Source organism: Artibeus jamaicensis, unplaced genomic scaffold (genome assembly GCF_021234435.1).
Source record: "Artibeus jamaicensis isolate MK-2021 breed Jamaican fruit bat unplaced genomic scaffold, CSHL_Jam_final scaffold_1964, whole genome shotgun sequence".
Taxonomy (NCBI): domain Eukaryota; kingdom Metazoa; phylum Chordata; class Mammalia; order Chiroptera; family Phyllostomidae; genus Artibeus; species Artibeus jamaicensis.
In genome coordinates, this window is record NW_026522030.1 from 36,882,819 (window position 1) to 36,904,790 (window position 21,972).

At 38.9% G+C, this 21,972-nt stretch overlaps 1 protein-coding gene across 1 annotated transcript in view; it reads left to right on the top strand.

Moving 5' to 3' along the window:
• Positions 1-21,972, top strand: part of TRPM3 (transient receptor potential cation channel subfamily M member 3) — a 263,509-nt gene that overhangs the window by 27,880 nt on the left and 213,657 nt on the right. The window contains exon 4 of the mRNA XM_037155024.2: positions 4,808-4,979. Coding sequence (XP_037010919.2) covers positions 4,808-4,979 — 172 coding nt within the window. The remainder of the gene's footprint in view (positions 1-4,807; positions 4,980-21,972) is intronic.

A 21,972-nucleotide genomic window follows, 5' to 3' on the forward strand; every position in this document is an offset into this window, starting at 1 on the left:
ACCACACAATGGAAGAGACCCCAGGTCAAGAGCAAACTACTTTTTTTTTGTAGCCAACACACATAGAGTTTCATTGTTCTTCACTAAGTTGAAAAAAGAATAAATGTACTGTTTCATACAGGCTATCCAGACTCAATTTTAGAGGTAGGAAGCCTTTAGAAATTATAGTCTTCTACTTTATAGATGAGAAAGCTATGGTCCAAAAAGTTTCTTCCACTAAATATATTTTGAATACTTGTTGTGAGATATTACCTAGATGAAATTATATGTCTCCTCAAGCCAGGACAACAGTACTTATCACATTCATTTTTTTAAACCATTCTTAATGAGTAAACAAATGAATGAATTCTTGTTAAAGATCACAAATTAGTAACTGGAGGACCTAGAATGAGAACTCCTAACTTCCCACTACGTACTCCTGGGTTTCACACTTATGAAAACAGGTAGGAACTCAAGCAGGTGTCTTCGATCAGCTCCCAAATGATTGATTTAAGCCTCTCCAGGGAAAATGAATGCAGTACTCTGGCACCAGCACATAAAGGATGTTCAGTTTTCCCAGTGTCTCCGGATCAGTCCCTTCCTGGCGATGATAACGACCTTACAAATGACTTATGTGAAGGACCTGTACCTCTATTAACCCCTAAACAGCTCTGCCTTCATTGCCTCTTTGTTTCAGAGTCAAGGTATACAATGGCCTTGGAACCAGAATTTTACCAGACAGCCAGTAGGGACCAGTGTACAATAGATCGAATGAAGAAGTCTCTCAACTCCTCTTGAGGGACAAGAAGGAGAAACAAAGTGTCATTTCTCAGAGGTATTCTGGCCCATGAGATCCTAAGAGTCTCAATTCCATTTCTAACCAAATTTCCTTTCTGGATCTAGATAGTAGTGTATTTGCCAATTGTGAAAAACCAGTTGCTATGTAGGCCTTTCAGACACCATTCAGCCTTTCTCCATCCAATTCCTCATCTGAAATTTAAAACACAATAAATTACTTGATTGACTCTTCTCAGTGCTCTCAAGAGTGGTACATAACCTGGACCACCCTTCAGTCTTGGGAAAATGGGTAACCCGTTACCTACAGTGGGTGCCGTAGGGCAGTAGGGTTTGACTCTCTCAGGAAACCCCGCATGTGTTACGCAGTGATCTACTACACCCCCAAGTCCTGAACACATCACAGTTCTTACCATGCCTGCACTTGTGCACACCTGCATGCCCTCTAAAGAGTCCTCTTTCCATGAGCTCTTAAAAGTGAATGGACATTATCTCTGAAATTTTGTCAAAGGCAAAAATTCATTTATATTTATGTGATACAAAGGTATTATTCTTCTCTATTTGAGAAACATAACAGGGAGATCAGTAAATCTTTTGCAGATATGCAAATTGAAACTCAGACAAAAATAGACTGCTGATATGTTTGTAATGAAGAATATCAAGTGTTTTTGCAGATAGTTTCTCTGAAATATTCAAGAAGTGATCTACTTTGTAAATCATCAATGAATAGTTCCAGAGTATCGCCTTCTTCAAGGGCCTGGGAAGACACAGCAAAGAAAACACACTTTGCGTATTTGCCAAAAATTGCTCATTTTTTGCCTTTACTTACACTGCTTGATTTAAATCCCTTGTGTAAAACAAAGGTCAGTGATTTGTCTTCTATCATTTCCTTTTGGTCACAAGTTTGCAATTAGAAAATCATTTTATAGTTGGTAAAATAAAACAGAACTTAAGAAGGAAATTACATGCCCTAGCTGGTGTGGCTCAGTGGGTTGAGTGCCGGCCTGTGAACCAAAGGGTCACTGGTTCGATTCCTAGTCAGGGAACATGCCTGGGTTGCAGGCTGGGTCCTTGGTGAGGGGCCCACAAGAGGCAACCACACATTAGTGTTTCTCTTCTTCCCTTTCTCCCTCCCTTCCCCTCTGTCTAAAAGTAAATTTTTTTAATTTTTTTTAAAAGAAGGAAATCACGTTTATAGATTGCCTGCTAGGAATTAGACATGGTTTTAGGTGCTTTAAACATATAATCTCATCTAAGGTAAGTGGTTTTACTCTTTTCCTTCCAGAGATTAAAAAAATGAGATGCAGATTCAAACAGCCAATGGAAGAACTGGGTTTCAAACACTCTGTGGCTCATACATTCAGAATTGTTTAGCGCATCTTCCCGCAATGACTACTAGAAAGTAAATAAGGACATTTTCATTATTTTAGACTTACACCCCTTATTCAGCAGACAAAATTTCTGCCAAAGTGTAATCACCTTTAATTTCTCCTCCACATAAAGTCAAAAGAAGTGGGAACCACCAAGAGGAAGAAACTAAAATGCATGAGTGATACTGTAAACTTGATCTTCTTGCATGACTGATTCAAATGTACAGTATTCCCAAAGAACTTGTGCACCATGTTTCACCGGGAAAGGAGGTCAACATTCAGAAGACAGAAGCACCAACATCTGTAGAATCCTGTGGTGGAGGAAAAGATATATAGAACACAGTCTGATGATTTAATTATGTTCTTTTATTCTTAGATTGTGGTGAGAACATGAGCTTGGCCCAGAATTATATTCATGCCTTTCTTCATTTGAAAATGTCCTATTATCTGATGGTCTTAATAACTTAAGTTCCCAGAAATTAGAAACATGTCCTTGCGTCTCAGCTAGAACAAATGTCTGAATTTACTGTCATGAAGAGTTGAACCTCTAAAAAATCTACTCCCTTGGCCCCCGCCACCACCGCTGCTCACAGATTTGTTTGGGTCTTCCTCCTTGGCTGGAGCCTGCTGTTAGAAAAGGGAGAAGAGTAACTAAGGTATTTTTTCTTTTCTCCAAAAAGACAATGCAGAGGCACTTGAAGAATAAGAGAAGGCCTCTCTGCTAAGCCAAGAAAAGGGAGAAGAGTAACTAAGGTATTTTTTCTTTTCTCCAAAAAGACAATGCAGAGGCACTTGAAGAATAAGAGAAGGCCTCTCTGCTAAGCCACTTTCAACAAAGCATTAATATTTATTAACTTTCACTCTGATGTAGAATGAATGTTTTATGATAAAAAATGAGTAACAGCAAAATGGGAATTTCAGCCACAAGCAGCCCACTCTTCCAGTGATAAAGAGATCAGGATGGAGTTAGCCAACCCTTGTCTCTGTTTTGGAGGGCTCTATTCAGGACGCAGACAAAGAAGTAATAGGATACTGCTCCATGGAAACAATCATCAAAAAGTTCTGTGTTTCCTTTATCAACAAGAGCCAACACAAATGAAGCTATGAATTAATGCTGTATTAATGCTACATTAACAGACAGGACATATATTAAAAGAAATGAAGGATATTTCAAAAGTTCAGAATTACACATCTCAAATTTAGATGAAATCAACCCCCCAACAATTAAGAAAAGAGAAGGTTTGTTTTTTTCTTTTTTACAATTTAGAACAAAGCATGTCTGTCTCAGGTTGTCCTATTCATTCATTCGCTGTTTATTGAGCAGATTGTGATTGTCAGGCACAGACTGCGGAAATGTGGAGTTTCAAAATCAGCAACAAGGTCTAAAAAAAAAAAAATGACTTTCATGAGATCTCACTGTTGAAGACTGTCCTTCCTAAATTACTTTGTAATTCCTTTAACAAACTACTGGATCTTACTCTATACCTTTCCATGGTGAGTTATTACATACTGAAAATGAAAAATAGCATCTCACCTTTACAGGTAATGTACACACTGCACAATGGCCTAGAAATAAAAACCCAATAGCATTTATTTCTGTCCTGTCACTTCTGATGATTCAGTACAGGGATAACTGTAAAGACGCTGTTGGACAATGAGCTTATTCAATGTTCCTTTTCATAGTCTTGAGGGAAGTCCCTACCTAAGTACTTCAGGAGTAAAATGAAACATTGTTTCATTGTATGCAAGCCCCGTGGAAAGAGGAATAAGCATAGATTTGGGAATCAGACTGTCCTGGGTATGAATTCTGGTTCCATGCATAGTAAACTCTTGGAAAATGTACTTTACCTATTTCTTCATCTACGAAATAAATGTAACAGCCTCTTCCTTGTAAGATTGTTGCAATGAATATAGATAATGAATATAAAGCAACTAGCTCACAATGGGTTTTGCTTTCTTCTTACAACAAAAATCTGAAAGACCACACTAAGAATTGTTGTTTTAGGTAGTGTAATTCACCATGAAATTAAAATAACAAGAAAACAAGACAATAATGATCATTTTGAGCCTGATTCATATTCTTCTCATGAGGTAGTTATTTTACATTCAAGATTTCCCCTTATATAAGGTGTCTAATAAGAACCATGTAAATTTGAAATAACAGAATTTCAGATTATTGAATAAGCTTCACAGAAAAAATTCCGCCCTCCGGGTCCCCAGTCCCCACCCTTCTCCAGAATCATGATTGCTCTGCTGTGCTTACTAGAGTATGGACATGATAAAGGAGAGAAATAAAGAAACAAAATAACTAAATTTTTCAATTATTTTTAGTTCATCAGCAAATAACAGATTAACTTCAAAATGAAACAGTCATTCACATACCAACTTTTGAGTACAATGAAAGTACAAATTCTAGTTTGTGTATGTGTTTGGTAAATAAATAAACATAATCCTTTAAGCATGATCTTGCTTTGAATAGAACATTCACTATAAATCTTGCTTCTGCCCAAAGCAGTATTAGGGAGAAAAAGTACACTATACCCTCACTGTACCAGAGAATTGATTTCATTCCTTCATTTCCTCTTCTCTCTCTATTCAGTTCTCCTTTCACCATTTTTCCTTCATTTCTCTGACCCCTTCCTCTTTCCTTCACAATCACACAGGTTGTCCGGCCCTACCAGACCATGTCCAATCCCATGAGCAAGCTCACGGTCCTCAACAGCATGCATTCCCACTTCATTCTGGCAGACAACGGGACCACCGGGAAATACGGAGCAGAGGTGAAACTTAGGAGACAACTGGAAAAGCATATTTCACTCCAAAAGATAAACACAAGTAAGTAGCTGCTTTTCCTTCTGTCATGCCTCCTAGGGAATCTGTTGAAAATGAGTAACTTTAAGTGCACCATTCAGGAATATTTTGAAAACTCGAGCAGGTTTCCAACATGGGTCATTATGCCCATGGGCCAGTGGTTAGAATTAAAGGAAGTCTTCCAGAGCAAGACCACTGGAGACAGAAGAAGTGGTCCCACCCCTCATTCATGGGCTTCATCTCATTTATCATGCATGAAAAATTCCATCCCATCTGGGGTTTGTAAATACGGATAAGTTTTTCTCTCTAAACTTTTCCTTCATTCTTTACACAATACTCTTAAGAAGGAAAGTTACCCTAGGGAAAATTGTTTCTACTTATTAAGCTATTTTGAGTAACTGAGAAAAAAAAGGAAAAAAACATTCGGCATTTATCTTAGCACAGATACGTCTGGACAAAGGCATTTCAGGGGAACTGACATTCTCTAAACTAAAGCATCACGTGTAACCATCCTGATGAAACTTCAGCTATGTTTCAGTTTTCTATATGTATTCATCCATTGTCTCTTGACATGTAGGTATTTAGGTATATGTAGACCACATAATACATATCCAATGGTTACACTAAAATTCTCTCTTAAGTGTCTATATGTTCTATGCTTTATTTATAGTATACACATTTGTTTTAACTGTGAAAGGTAACATTGTAAAAACAGCCATGCTCGCCAGACCACTAAGTGTCTTGCATTTAAATCTGACAGAGTAATAAAAATAATCTACTGTCCCTCCTCACAAAATAAAATTCAACTTCTTTCCACAAAGTAATATATGAGTTTCCATGACAGGCTCAAACTTTCTGGTCATTGTATGTCCTACCAGGGACACTTGAATTAAATTGACTAAACTTTCAAAGCCTACAATTCCAAATTAGAAAAAGACTCTTGCTGGCTGGACAAGTTTTCAAAAGTTCAGTGCAATGTTATCTAACGTGTCTGAATGGCTCTTCTCTTCTCTGGTCTTTTCTTTACATCAGCCCCAGTGCAATGAACCTGCTGAGACCACCTGACCCCCAGGACGGGGGTGTTCAACCTATCAGACCTCAGCTTCTTTTCCTTACTCTCTGTTTTCTGGTTTTCCTCTTCCAACTACTGCTGCTTAGGCAGTCAGGTTTCAGACCCTCATCTTTTTCACAGGGAAGTCTGGAACGATAAAGTTTGGTGTAGGCCTGAAATCAAAATTATATTAATGAGCTCTCTTCTACCTAAGAATCCTCAACTGTCTTTGGAAAGAAAAGGCACAGTATTATCTAGAAAAAAAAAGAGAGAGAGAGATAGTAGAAAAAACTAGATAATCTATCCAGAGACCAGCATTGACCACATGTAATAAAGCACTATAAGCAAGGAGAAATGGGTTTTGTTACACTAAAATTGAATTGTGTTATAATATTTGATTGAATAAGTAAGAGTGGTAGAATTAGTGTTGTCTGTTTAAGTTTTTATAGGGTATAGCATTACTTTTTCACACCATCAGATTAAGAATGGGACCATACACAGGGGTGATCTGAAAGCCGAAGGACCTGGGATCAAGGTGAAGAAGGAACACATTTACTCAAGTTTAGTGCTCAGTAATGAGACAAAATCTGTCCAGACAAGCCAAGTATGTCATCATGTCAGGCCCCAGTGGTACCTGATACAGTTAGTAGCATTAGGGGGACAAGTAGGCGTGATCGTGTAAATTAGACACTCAGCTAGGGGCACCAGCAGGAGTTGAAACATAACCAGGGCTCCGTTAGCCATGCCCTGTTCCTTACATTCTGCCTAAGGAAAGGATGTTCTGTTCTTCTAATTCTCCAAGGCAAACAGGGCCCCCTTTGTAATTTATCTACCTGGAAGGTGCCTTTCTCCAAAGCTCCAGAGGTGCTGCATGTGTGGCTAGCCCTCCTGGGGAGGTGACGGGAGGACCAGAGCCAAGCAATGTGGAGCTGAAGCCCAGGCCAAGGCAGGTGGTCAGGACATCGGGGGTGCTGGAGGAGCCAGATCCCATAGATTCCCTGGGGGCCGTTTGTGGAGACCTTGAACCCTAGTTAGATTGTCAAGGCAGGTAGCAGCACATAAGCATATTGAGAAGTGGAGCCCCAGTCGAGGGAAGCACAAACTCAGCTTACAGAGCTGAGGATGAGGTCAGAGAAGCTGATTTTGTGCCCTGGCTGGTGTAGCTCAGTGGATTGAGCGTGGGCCTGCAAGCCAAAGGCTGCCAGTTTCATTCTCAGTCAGGGCACATGCCTGGGTTACAGGCCAGGTCCCCAGTAGGGGGCATGCCAGAAGCAACCACACATTGATGTTTCTCTCCCTCTCTTTCTCTCTCCCTTACCCTCTCTCTAAAAATAAATAAATAAATCCCCCCCCAAAAAAGACTCCTGCAATGCTCTAAGTCCACCCTCAGGATTAGGCCTGGAGTCCAAGGCAGGGCTCAGCCTCCAGAGTGGGTTAAGTGAGAGTAGCTGGAATGGGATGGGGGAGAGAAAGCCACATGGTCATTATAATCATAATAATTTATAAATATAATTTTTCTTCTTGCTTTGGGGACTACATTTGAGGCTTAAGAGAAAACTTATAGTCTCTCATTCAGTAAATGTAATTACATGGAAAGAGAAGGATTAAAAATGCCCAGCAAAGATCCCTGAACTCACAGGAAGTTAAAAGCATTCTGTTAGCTCGTACCAAAGTTCAAGCACTGAACTTAACAGTGGACCAAATTGTCCCAGTTTGCCCAGGACTTTCTCATATACAGCAAATGAAAGTTTCATGTTTCCCGGCCCTTCTGGTTTCAGGTAAACAGATTGTGGGTCACCCTCCACGTGAGGGACTCACGAGTGATTACATGTCCTTCTCTTATTACTACATCCACCCCACAAAGCAGGGAGGGAGCAGCCAGGGGCTCACAGAAGTAGCACGGGACCTTGAGACCTCCACTCAGTTACCAGCCAAGCGCCCACGGGGAAAACCCTCCAGAGCAAGACCAAAGAAGAAGGGGGGAAGTAGACCTGGTTATAACAGGAAATAGCAGAATAAAGACTACAAACCTTTAATGCAATTTTTAGTCAATATTTTAGCATAGTAATTCTACTTTCTAATCTGGACACGACTTTTTCTTTATATCAAATTACCAGTAATATGGTTCTTCATATTAAAATAACATTGTGTTCTAGAAGTTTATTTTAAAAATCCCTCTTGCTTTTTCATTCTTTAGAAGTTTAGGAAGTCTAAAATATACCAGTGGAGCTCAGTTTCAGGGTGCCCCTATTCAGTGTCCTGAAAATTAGACACTATGCCAGCTTACACTATGTCGCGATATCACTATACCGCAAAAACTCTGTCCACCACCTATCACATTTACGATGATCCTGGGGGTCTGAATACACACTTGGCATTCTCTTCATTAATCACCATTCCTCCTCATCACTCAGGGGTGATGTGCATGCCATAGTAACCTTTCAACAAGTCTACTTTCTTGCATAATGATATAATCTTCTGAAGAATTGTTCTTAAATATTAAGTGAATCCTGCTCAGGTGACCTTTAAACCCCTTTCCATCAACATCCCAATTATTTAAAATTGCATATTACAAGCACGGTGTCTGACGTTTTTCATGGCACTCTGGCCTCTATGATCACATCTCTCCCCTGCCTCCACTCATTCTTGCTGCCAACAGTCTGCCCTGAAGCATCAGCGTTGGTTGTTGAAGGGCTTTGTTTTTAAAGGAGAATTCTTTCAGCTGTGAGCAGCTGCCTGCCTTGGAACTCTCTTCCATCTGCAATTTTCTAAACTTCAAGTTGAGTATGCAAAGCCTCAAACAATTCTGCTCATGCCTCTAGTAAACAAATATTTATTGAACTGTTATTATGCACCAGTCATGGTTAAGGTCTAGAAAAGCAGTGGTGGATGAGTGAACTCAAGTCAAGAGGGGCAAACAGAGTCACAAGTATGTATACAAGTAAGTAGGGAATGTCTAGTAGTAAAAAACACTATTAAGAAAAATAAAGCAGAAAGATACATGTGTGCATCCATGTGAGCACATATGTGTTGGGAGGACAGTATTGATTAGGTGGTCTGGAATGGCCTCTCTGAAGAGGTGATATGTAAGCAGAGACCTGAAGTCAGGGGGCCAGCTGTGAAAAGAACATTCTGTAAAAAGTGAAAGCAGGGACAGAGGCCCCAGGTGTTCAGGGAAGAGCAAGAAGCCCTTTGTAAAGAGTTGGATTTTATTCTAACTGTGCTTCAGTCTGGTGAGTTAAAGGGCCTCCCTTATGGCTAAAACATCACTCTGCTGTTGTGTATAGGAATCAGACTGTGGTCAGGGGCAACATTAAATGCAGGCAGATGTTTTAGGATGCAAGTGTAGTAATGGAGGTGAGAGAGGACAGCAGTTTGAGTTAAGATGAGACCAATAGTGGTAGTAAAAAGTGTTTGGACTCAAATATATATACTTTTCTTCACTGATCTATTTTAATGTGGCAAATTATACATAACCTAAAATTGACCATTTTAACCATCTTTAAGTGTACAGTTCAGTAGCATTACACAAATTTCATGATTGTGCAATTACCACTGCTCTCTGTTCTCAGAACTTTTTCATCACAGTATTGGCCATAGGATATATTCTGAAGGTAGAGCTCAGGAGGATTGCCAATGAATTGAGCATTCAGAGTAAGGAATAGACACATCAAGGATGCTGCATGGTCATCCATAGAGATGTCAGTGTATTCTTAAAATAATGATACTGTTGTAGATTAGAGCTTCTAATGAGTATGTTTTTACAGAAAAGAAAAAGAAGCTGAAGACCAGTCTCAGGGGATTTGGAGTAAGGTGCTTCAGAAGGAGGGAAAGGATGAGATTCCATGCAGAAATGAAGAAGGTGGCCTTAAGTAGAACAAGGGCAATTTCATCCTGTGTGGCAGGCGGAAAGGCAAAAATATATGGGTGCTGATGTAGGTAGGATGGAGTATTTCCTGATGGGAAGATCAGACAGTCCTCTGCGAGTTTCTATATCCAAAGAAAATATTGCAGGTCATGGTCTGAGAAAGTGGAAGGAAAGAGGTATAGGATATTAGGAAGAGAAAAATACTACAGTTAGTGTACAGACTGGGAGAGTGGTTGGACTAGGGAAATGTACGGTTACCCCACAGCAACCTGGACCCACTTGATATGTGTCATCGAGAATTTAAAGTGGTGTGAATCATCAGGGCTGTAGGTTTTCTTTCCACCCATGTGCAGCGTCAGCAGTAGAATAGGCATAAAGGTGGGCTGAGCACACACTGGGATTTCATCAGGCAGGTATGAAAGAGGGAAAGAGAGTGAAGCTGCATATACTCTATATACATATATCCCAAGAGTATTATCCTAATTCCTAAATATCCATGGATAAAAGCAATGCTGAGGCTGATATTTGTGAATACATAATCATTCATCTCAAAGATCAGACTGAGGTTGAGAGGTGATTAATTATCAAAGGTGACCCAAACCTTTAGTTGGTATTGCCAAACATCACATATACTAAGCTTGAACTGAAATAAGCACAGGTTCATAATAAACAATATCTCTGTTTTATTGATGTGCACATATTCACACAAGTTGAATCAACTTAGCACATTGTTGGACACGAAGACTGAGTACCAAGGACTGTTCCAGAAAATAACATATAGGTGTCCTGATGAGAGTTTAACATCCCAAGCATACTTTCATACTTTTTGTATGCAATTTTATTGTTAATAATTTCAAATAAATACAAAGTTAGAGAATATTATAATAACCTCCTACAACTACCAGCTGCTACATTTATCTTGTAGGGCAGTCTTATATATATATATTTCCTACATTCCCCTACATATACAAAGTCTGTCCAGAAGGTACCCAGACATGTAATATGAAAAGTAGAGACATTTTTTGAAGAAGATACAAGATACAAGAAACATTGCACATAGGACAATGATGCCTCAGTCCCCTTCAAAGTAGGCCTGTTGGGACCGCACACAGTTCGCCCAGTCACCATCAGCTGCCCTGTCATATTTTCCTGAATCTTACTGATGGCCTGGAATCTCTTCTCTTTCAAAGGTGATTTCAATTTTGGGAAAAGCCAGAAGTCACATGGTGCCAAATCTGGGTTGTAGGGGGGCTAAGTCATCTGGGTGATTTGATGTTTCTCCAGAAAACTTGCATGAGACATGATGCATGATTGGGCACATTGTCATGATGAAGCTGCCCATCATCAGTTGCCCCTAGCTGTAGCCTTCTGAATCATCTGAATAGTTTCCATAGAGAAATGTTCAAGCTTAATTAAAAATTTGATGCAGATTCATTGCTCTACTCCCTCAGTCATTTTGAATGTGACAGCCGTACAGTACACATGCTCACTCAGTGGCTTCTACCACCCCCACTGACTAGTGCAGTGAAGTCATCATTGTTCACACATGCACATTCCAGGCCACTCTCCTTGTGGACTGGAGAGTGGATTGGTTACATCGACCCACCTTGTAGACTGCACCAGGTTTGTACCAGGTTACATCAACCTCGAGCAAACCATTCTCATTATAAGTCAATGACTAGACTTTTTCTGGACAGACTTTGAATGTATGTTTGCATATATATATATATATATATATATATATATATATATAGAGAGAGAGAGAGAGAGAGAGAGAGAGAGAGAAATACCTACATTCTCCTCTGAATAATTTTGAAGAAAATCCAGACATCCATAAATGTTTCATTGTATTTCATTATCATAAATATTTTGTCCATAAATATTTCAGTACTGAAATATTTTTTAACTTGTGTTGGCAACATACAGGGTAGATTTAAAAAAATATTTTCTTAACTCAGTAAAAACACAGTGGCAAATATTATCTAAGAATTCTTTAACAATCCTTTCAAAAAATAAAAAGTAAAAACTACATTTTTGCATTCTAAAATTCATCCAAAAAGATTGACAATCGTTTTTTCAAGCTGCAGTTCTACTGTTAGCCGGCCAAAACCCATTGAAACAAATACAGGGGTCTGGCATAAATAACGCCCATTTTCATTACAAAATCTCTTATTACAAAATCAAAAGCATGTCATTCTAGAACATAACAATACCACACTAAAGCACACCATGTGACACTTTAGGTGAACTGTTCAAATTAAAACTATAAATTGTTACACCCATATTATTACCCTACCAACCACACTCAAGCAGGCCTTACTCTTGCTAGACCCTATATTATCCAGCAATTTTTAAAAAGGAAGATTAGAAAATCCCCAGAAATTATGGCTTCCTTTAAAGAGTTTAGAGGGAAGAATATAGCATTTGGAAAGAGAGGAGACCTTTTTTTATAGCCAGTGATAATAAGCTGAAAGCAGCAGGGAGACCTGAAGTTCAGATCCTCTTGGCTCTGTGACCTTGAACAAATTACTGTATCTCTCTTAGGCTGTGTTTCTGCAACTGCGAACCAGGGACAATAATTCCTCGCAGTGTTGTGATTACATGAGTGAGAAAATGAGAGTATTCTGGTGTGTGGGGGTTTGGAAAGATGGCTTGCCTTCTTGACTCTGGTGCACTGTGGTGTCCCGGTGGGAAGCCATGTGCCATATCTATATGGCCTGGCTGCCATAGGTTCCAACCTGAGGCCCATACCCTTCCATTCAAAGCCCACCAGAGTCCAGGGCATTCATCAGAATATCTCTAACACACAGGGAAACCGGCTGTGGTTGTGTAGAAACCATGAATCCTTGGGTCCGAAAGGGAAAATGAGGCTCAAAATTATAGTCTGGAGCACATCATCCCACCTGTTAGTATTACCTATTGAAGGGTAATCGATTTATATTCTTGGTCATTGCAGCAATGACAAGAATATGCCTTTGTTTTTTCTATATTATTGAAAATATATTCTAAACTGTACTTATTCCTCCTGCCTAAGTAAACAGAGAATAATAAGAAATTTTTAATTTTTCTTTAGATTCAAGTTATTTCAGTGTGTTGGAATAATAACTATTGGTTATTCAGTGTGTTGGAATGTCAATTAAGATTGTTGGCTACTCTAATTGTTGGAGTTGTCAGAATTTGGGCTAAATATGAATTGGCCCAGAATATTTCTTAAAAGTTTAGATTTAGTCCAATATCATATCTTCTTGTAATTTACCATTTTATTCACAAAGGAGATTGGAAAAAGAGTACAGAAATCTAGTTCTCTTTCAGTTAAGTGTCAATAAAGTGTTACTTGTTTGTATTTGAATTTTATTTTAGGTTTGGCTGAATGCAAATTTTTATTTGGATTGCATATACAATTATATTGTGAACATTAACTTTGGCTGTAGGATATTTTTTATAAGACTAGGATTTTCTGAGTTTATCGTCTCCCTACCATAAAGTGGAATTTACATCAGACTAAATTCATGGGTCTAAGGTATTACAGACACAGTCATTATAGATACACCTATTTTACAGTATTAATTGATAGGAGTATCTGGATAGGTTTATATTTCCTTAACCAGTGCTTTTGCTTCTGTCAGGATGAACCTAAAAGAGAATTTCCTATTTTCCCTTCCTTTCTCCTTTGTAACAACTGACATTTGAATGTGGCCTCATCAGATGAGGCCACCAAGAGTACTTTTCTCTAAAGCATCATATTGAAGTGGGTTTGGCGTTGTTAAGTAAAGAGGTAGCAGGAACAGTTGCAAAATTCATAAAACATAATTAAATTTGATATTTGAGGATAATGCTACTTAGAGTTCTCTGGAAAACACATGTGTTCTATTATTCAGTCCCTAAGCCAACACACCTGTTCGTATATGATTGCGTGCATACTCACACAAACTAATAAAAATAATAATGACGATATTGTCTCTCAGCAGTACAGACTATCATCTCTGAGAACTTATGCTGTATTATGGAACAAACATTTTCCCTTTCTACTGATCTGTATGATAGATGAACCCCGTAAACACTCTAATGCACAGAGTGAGTGAACAGTGGTAAAGTCCAGTTGGTGACAGGGCATTTTATTTTAAAAAGCTCATCTCTGTGAGCTGACACAACCAATTTAAAGCATTTCATTTCAGTGAAATTTCTGTAACCAGAAAGACATACTCATGACTGTGTTGTTTATATCCTAGCTCCTTTACCGCCATTTTGGGGTGGTAATTCTTAAACATGACTACAGAAGTCCTTCATTAGAGTGACACTGCCTCTTAGAAGGCACTTTAAAATACCAGGGAAATGGGGGTTGACACAGTTTCTGGTGCTGCTGATCAGCACAAGCAAGGAGGCAGGAATGTTGCTATTCAACCACGTACAGTGTGGTTTCGAATGAACAGCCTGGCCCAAATGCCAATCACATCCCTTAGAAAACAGTGCTCTGACTTTGTTTGTTACCTTGAGTTTTCTTTTTGCTATTTTTCCCTAATATTGTCAGTAGCTCATCCTGATTCAGCAGAGCCATGTTTCCAAGATACTCTGTCCTGGTTAAAAGACATGTGTAAGATTCAAAATATTTAACAACCTGTGAAGACTTTGGTGTCCTAAATCCACAGCACAGGCTGGGTGTCAGCTCTCCTTTATCTCCTTCGGATCCTCAAGTCGCTTACTGTTGGGTAGTTCTTCCTTATACCTAATTCTGTATGTTCTGAATCTGTTCTCTCCTGGGTGAGGACCAAAATCCCTCTCTATGTTAGAGCTCTCAGCATATTCAAAAACTGGAAATGGACTTGAGTTGACCTCTCCCCTGTAATGGCTGCAAGGAAGCTATTTCTCATTTGGAGAGATACACTGACCTGTTTAACAGGCAGAACTGACTCGTGAAGTCAGTCAGAGTTCCCAGCTCAGCAGCCCCTGCTCTTAGCACCACTGCTTACCATGTTTCAGCCTCAGGGACTGGAAATGGGCTCAGCAGTCAGAGCTCCCCTGTCAGCGTGCTGGATAATCAGAGAAATTTGACAGTTCACAATCAATAGCTGATTTGGGGGGTATAGGCAGAGGCCCAGAAATGGGGTTACTCTACCAGTAGGTCCCTGAAAAGCCTACTGACTAGAATGCATTGCCCAAGGAATACGTTAATAAATTAAGGTTCTAGTAGATCAGCAAGTTCAAAACTGAATCCAAATAAAACTCTAATTTCTTATCTATAAATTCCTGAGAATTATTTTATAAATAAGGGAGCAAAACAGTAATGTAAATCTTGAGTGAATGAATAAATTCATGAAATAAAACATCGCAAAACAATGCTTTTTTAAAAATTCATCTTTCATTTCTGGTATTTGTCTCCCAATTCCCTGGACTGCAATAGACACCTTTTATGTATGAGTATTTTCCTATTGTTAAATTATAAACTTAACTTAACCCAGAAAATTTGACATAGATTGTCTAAAGAGTACCATAAATCCTTAAGAGATTTACCAACCTTTCTGACCAAAACAATGTTAATGTACATAGTATGAGCTCAATAAAAAGATGCTGGTTTGGCCCTGGCTGGTGTAGCTCAGTGGACTGAGCGCCGGCCTGCGAACCAAAGGATCGCAGTTCAATTCCCAGTCAGGGAACATGCCTGGGTTGCAGGCCAGTTCCCAGCAGGGAGTGCATGAGAGACAACCACACATTGATATTTCTCTCCTTCTCTCCTTCCTTTCCCCTCTAAAGATTAAAAAAAAAAAAGATGCTGGTTTGGCATCTTTTTTAAGATTTTAAAAAATCTTAACCAGCTTTTAAATCATGAAAGAGATTTAAGTGATTTGACCCAGTCATATTATTATAAAAATGTGTGAATCTACAATTTTTGAAAAGTTTCAAAACTGTTTTAGCAATAATAGTATCATTAAAATAACATATAGCATGACAGAAGGCTGCTTCAAAGGCTTATGATTGTTTATATATAAAGAAATACTATATCATAAGTACATACAAATTACTTATGTTTATTCTTATGATTGTTAAGTCAGTCTCATTTCCTTGTATTTATACCAAATACAGAGAGGCCGAGCCTGAAGTGGTCAACAGTAGCACAGAGAGGGGGGCAGATGGCAAAGGGAAGACAGAAGGTGTGAGTTACACGAGAGTTCCTTTGGAAAGCCTTCCATTTTGAGTAAGTTAGATGCCCACACAGTAAGAGTTGTCAGGAAACCACTGGGTCCCTTGCCCACTGTCAGCACTGCAAACCTAGCATGACACTCTTCCCTCTGAGCCCTGTATAACCCAGAACGCTTTTCTTTCATTGGAACACAGGTTCTGCAGCTATAATGAACACTTGGTAGGCATGAGCAGTGGGGGAAAAGGTGGGACAACTGTAACTGAACAGTAAAAAAAAGACTCAAAGCAGTGGATGCCTAAATGAGACAGGGGTTTATTCCTTATGCTTCTATTATTGTGAACACGAGTCCAGATCTGATGTGACAACCTCAGTATTGAGAACTCAGGTTTCTTCTTTATTTTGCTCTGCCTATCTCTCTTTTCATGGTCCATGGGAGCTCACCATCACCTCTACATTCTGGCCACAAGGAATCAGGAAGGAGCAAGGGACAATCATAATCCTTCCCTTTAAAGGCACAATGAGAAAGTCATACACACCATTTTGGCTTATATACTATGTGCCAATATTTAGTCACATGTTCACATCTAGTTAAAAAGGGGTCTAAAACGTAGTCTTTATCCTGGGCAAACACATAACCAGCTAAAAATTCTATCACTACAAAGGAATGGAAGAATAAATATTGGGGCACAACTAGCAGGTTTTTGCCACACCTTTTCAGTACAGCATTCCAGATGGTTGTTGAGAAGTCGCTGGAGTGGGCACGTGAGATAAAATGTATCTGCCATTCATAAATAGGATACATCTATTTGTTCCCAGATCACTGGGGAGCCTTTTCCATAAAAAGCTCCTGTAGTGTGTGCTTCATGTCTTGCTCTTTCACGCTTCATCTGTGAGTTTTTTAGTGATATGTAGTTGAAGAGTCTTTCACTGGCTCTGGAAATTGGAATTTCCCTGTGGAATCAGACTGAGACAAGCTGTCTAAAATTATATAGATTATTTTAGAGCATCCTGGTTTAGTTAACTAACTCGAGCAGATCTCTAGCACGTGCCACGTCATGCATAATGCATGTGCGTTCCATAATGAAGCCTTAACCATATATTTTACTGCACATGATTTGGTAACATTTAAAATCCCAAGATTTTAAAAATTAATAGAATAAGTTCTATATTTCTGTAACACCGTACAGTTAATATTTATGTTTCAAATATAAATTCTGAAAAATACAGCCTACACATGACTGTAATCTTTGCAACACACAGAGGAGTGGAGATCGGCCAGCTTCTGGAATCCATCCTGAGAAGGAACAGTTATAACTGGGCTTTGGCCCCACTGGGGGAAAAGGACAAAGGGAATAAGAACAGCTCATTTTCCAACCCTGTGGAGGAAACATTTGATGAGACTTGATAAGCAGATGAGCTTGTGAGGGATTTAAAGCTTTTTTATACCAGTTATCCAATTTGACATTTCTACATTTTAATAATCCCTAAATGATAACTAATAATTTGGCCAGATACAGCTGAAGGACTCTTGAAACCCTCTGAATGCCAGTAAATACATAATTGAGAGTATTTGCTGACCGTGACAAATATTAAGATTAATTTTTAGAGCTTCTCTTAATAAATGATGAGTGGGTCACCTGTTTTAGAGACCAAGATACACATGTCATTATCAATCCAACTTCAGTTAGTTTTTCTTTCGGTTTTAGCTCATGCTGTTCAATAAAACTTAAAAGGTAGAGCTTTTCAGCTGTCGGAGTTTCCCTTCTATCTCACTAAGGGAATAAAGCCTCGGAGGATCTATTGCCTTACAGATTTAGTGAAACTAAAGGCAAGTGCTTTGAAAATACCCCCCCCCCTTTCCTCTCTGGATACTCTGTATGTAGAACAGTTTTTTTTCCTTTGTTTCTGCCTTACCTCACATATTTTCCTTCATCTTATAATAGCAAACTAGGAGCTGTTGTGACTCTTTAATTCACACGAGCTAAGTTTCTTTACAAAATAGATTCAAAGTATAGAAGCCCCACTAGAAAACACTACAAACAAATAGCAATGCTAAGCAAATACTTGCTATCCCGAGAAAGGGCTGATTTCCATAATTATCAAAAAGCATGTACAAGTCCAAAAGAAAACTATAAGAAAGTGGGCAAAATATAGCAACAGAAAGAACACAGGGAAGAAAGTAAAAATGCTCAGCCTCACTCAAAGAAGTGAAAATTAAGAAAAACAAAATGTTTTTTAATGTATCTGATTGGCAAAACACAAAGTTTTAGAAGATGTACTGTCAATAAGGGTAGTATCTGGACATACATATGTACTGGTGTGTGTGAAAACACGAGCAACCTTATTGGGAAGACTGCTTAGAGTCCCTATTAAATTTTGCATGCACGTATCCTCTGGCCCTAAAATTTTACTATGCATAGTATTGCAATGTGTAAAGTAATAAAAAATGGAAACCCAAAGACTCACTAATAAGTGACTAATTAAATTACATGCAGACAAACAATAAAATACTCTGAACAATAGCTCTGTTTGAGCTCATATGGAAAGATATTCAAGGGTAAATTTATTTTTTTCTAAAGTTAAAAAACTGTGTTTACTATCACATTTATGTTTTTTTTTATTTCATGCACGTACACACAAACTAATAAAATATCTGAAAGGACACAGGTGAATAATTATTACTTATAGCTTCTAGGGAGTGAGACTTGAAGTGGGAAATAATTCTCATATTAATGAGAATTGACATTTTTTCACTTACACCTTTTAAAAACTTAATGTTTTTAACAATGAGTTTTTTTCTACAATGAGTAACTATATAGCAACAAGTGTTATATGCCCTTCAGGGATACAAAGTACAGTAGGAACTCAAACAGATGGAAAGAAAGGAATGGGGGAGGGTGGGAGGGAGGAAAAAAGGAAGCCTTCGGAAGTAGTCAGCCCATCCATGTAATGTAGGAGTTCAGTGCCTTCTTCCCTCAAGTGCATGTACTGTGTCATTCTTGCTCTGTGGATAAGGGGCCAGCATGACTGTGTTTGACACACCTTTTCGTCTCTTGCTCACTCAGCCTGCTGGCAATCCTCCACTCCTCACACAAAAGGAAAGAGTCAAGTCAGAAAACCTAAGGGGAGAGACTGATTAAGGACACATGATAGAGAATAATCCTATCTAATCCTATAAAAAGGGTATGTATAAAAATTATGAGACCAAGGAAACAGGTTTGATGCTTAAATTTGATCATACCTAAACTAAAAGTAAAATTATCTTCCTTATTAGGAGTTGGTGATTGACAAAACTGCCTAAATTTATCCCCAATCCTTAGTCATAACCAGCTATTCTAATATAATAGGGCTACTGAAAATTTCCTACTGTTGTATCTCTACCATGAGTACAATCTACTAGAATTGGAATCATTTGTCCTTCATCATGCTCCAGGGCGCACCATGGTCCAGCTCCCTCCTCTCTGAGTCCCGCTCCCTATGGTGGAAAATGGCTCACTCAACAGCTCATTCAATAGCTATTTCATGCGAAAGTTTGTAATGCTCACTGTGGAAACAGTGGCCCCCACTCTAGTCTTCATTCCTCTGTACTTTCAAGACGCTTCACATGGAGCCAAAGTACATACCAGGAGTTCCTCAGCTTTTCAAAATGTGACCAAAAGTGAGAACTCAAATTACCTTTCATTTAAAATAAACTGGGGTTTCTATCTTATATATTTCCCCGTGACAGTACTTCTCTTACTCTACCAGCATTTGGCTTCTGTGCTTGCAATACACAAAGCGCTGTAGGGGTGCAAGATGAATAAGACCTAGCTCGCCCTTGAAGAACTTGGAGTTTTACAGACGCATTAATAATTCGTGTTCACTAAGTGCTATTCTCAACACTTTACAAGGAAAAAAAAAAGCTATTTAGTTCTTATAATAACCCTATGCTGGGCTGGGAGTAAAAGGCAGAAAACTGTACTTGAACAACAATTAAAATTTAAAAAATAATAATAATAACCCTATGAAGTGGGCACCATTATTGTTACTCCCAATGTTTAAAAAGAAAACTGAAGCACAGAGAGCTCAAGTACTAGCCCCAGGTCAGACTGCAAATCTCTGGCAGACCCAGGAAGGGTGCTGGCATCGGTGCCTCAAGCACTGTGCTCTGCTGCCTCTCGGTACACAAAGAGCTTTGTGCGCTCCAAAGCAGCAAGTGTGAAATGCCCTTCAGTGATACAAAGTACAATAGGAACTCAAACAGATAGCATATGGGGGCTGTTCATAAGGGCACAAGGCCAAAGCACTTTAAGGAAGATTTTGACAGGTGCAATGCAGGCAATAATGGCAAGGGATATAGGAGAAAATTTTCAACACCCAGAAATATAGTGAACAGCGTGTGGTCTAATTAAATGTATTTTATTTTTATTAAATCATTTATTCTTCCTAAATATGCAAATTTTCAGCTGCAAATATAAACTAGCATTACATGTAAACTAGGATTAATTTTTTTAGGAAATAGTATGGTGAAAGTTAAAGGAAAAAGTTATCTCTGCTTTATTGTTTACCTTTTATCAACTCTTCTTAAGGTAATAGGAAAGTAAATTATAGAATAATATGTACTATTATTCTACATGCATGTACTATTGATATAGATATATAGGTATATAGAGAGATGATAGATAGATAGATAGATAGATAGATAGATAGATAGATAGATAGATAGATATTTCATCAGTTCACTGCCTTAATTTTTCAGGTAGGAAAGTCCACTCGGAAAAGGTCAGTGGCCTGCCTAAACTTACTCAGTGAATTAAGTGGCGCTGCCTTTATCTGCATGCAGAGCTCTGCACTTCCAATCTATAGCTCTTTGCTCAGCATGGTCACAGCCTTAGTCTGGGACATATTTTTCTTATTTTATTTCATTTAGCACCAGAGAAACCCAAATCAGAAAAAGGTTTTCCAGGTACCTGAGCAAGGAGCCAAAACAGGATACTTAGGGCATCAAGCTCATTTCATGTGAAATCCTTAGGCTTTTATTCCCTCCTTCTCCCCTTGAGAACATTTCTTCCACTATGTCCTGAAGGGTAATTAAGGAAATATCAAGACATTTGGGGTCACAATCAATAGATACCTGATATCTAGATTCTGGTTGATCTTCCTAAAATGTCATGGTAACTTTTGTTCACTAGGGTTTGGTAACTGGGGGGATAAAGAAAGAAACTGAAAAGACAGCTGTGCTGTTCCCTCTGCAGGAAAAACATAGCTAAGCCAATGTGCATGTGTCTCTAAACAAATGCTCATGCCACATTTCCAGCAGGATGTGTGCTGGTGTCTATTTGAGGCTTTGCTCACAGTATTTAGCAAGTGGTCTAATTGTTGCACACTGTGGCAGAACAGCCCACAGAGATCTGTGCTCACAAGCTGAATTTATATTCTCAGGGACATGCTAATTAGTAACTTTCTGGAAAATATACAGTAGTCACTCTTGGCTTGTTATTTTTCAAACTACTGAGAATCCAAAGGGCAAACCTTATATTTTATGCTTTGAGGGACATTGCTTTATACTTTCCCCAATGAGTACATTCTTATGAAAAGGCAACTCTGCCAGGTATGAGCAGTAAAGATTTACCAAGTTCCATGAAAAGTGAGGGGAGACCCTACAATGCTGGTCGCCAATCAGCTACCCCTGCCCAGCCACCAACTGTCGACACCTGCCACAGTTTGAGGCTGCTCCACAAGTTTGGCTTGGAAGCTAGGGCCAGAAGACCGAACTTGAAGGTCTAGGGCCCTCCATAGATGTTATTTTTAGGGAAGGGACAAAAAACGGGCAGAGCAGAACCATTCAAGCTCATGGGATTCTCCTCTGAAGCCTACCTTTGCAAATGAGACACTGCCTGAGTCATCTAGCCCAAAGCTAGCTTGTTTAGTAAGTTAACAACTCCAGAGACATGATTTACCATTAAATTTATCATTCAGTGAG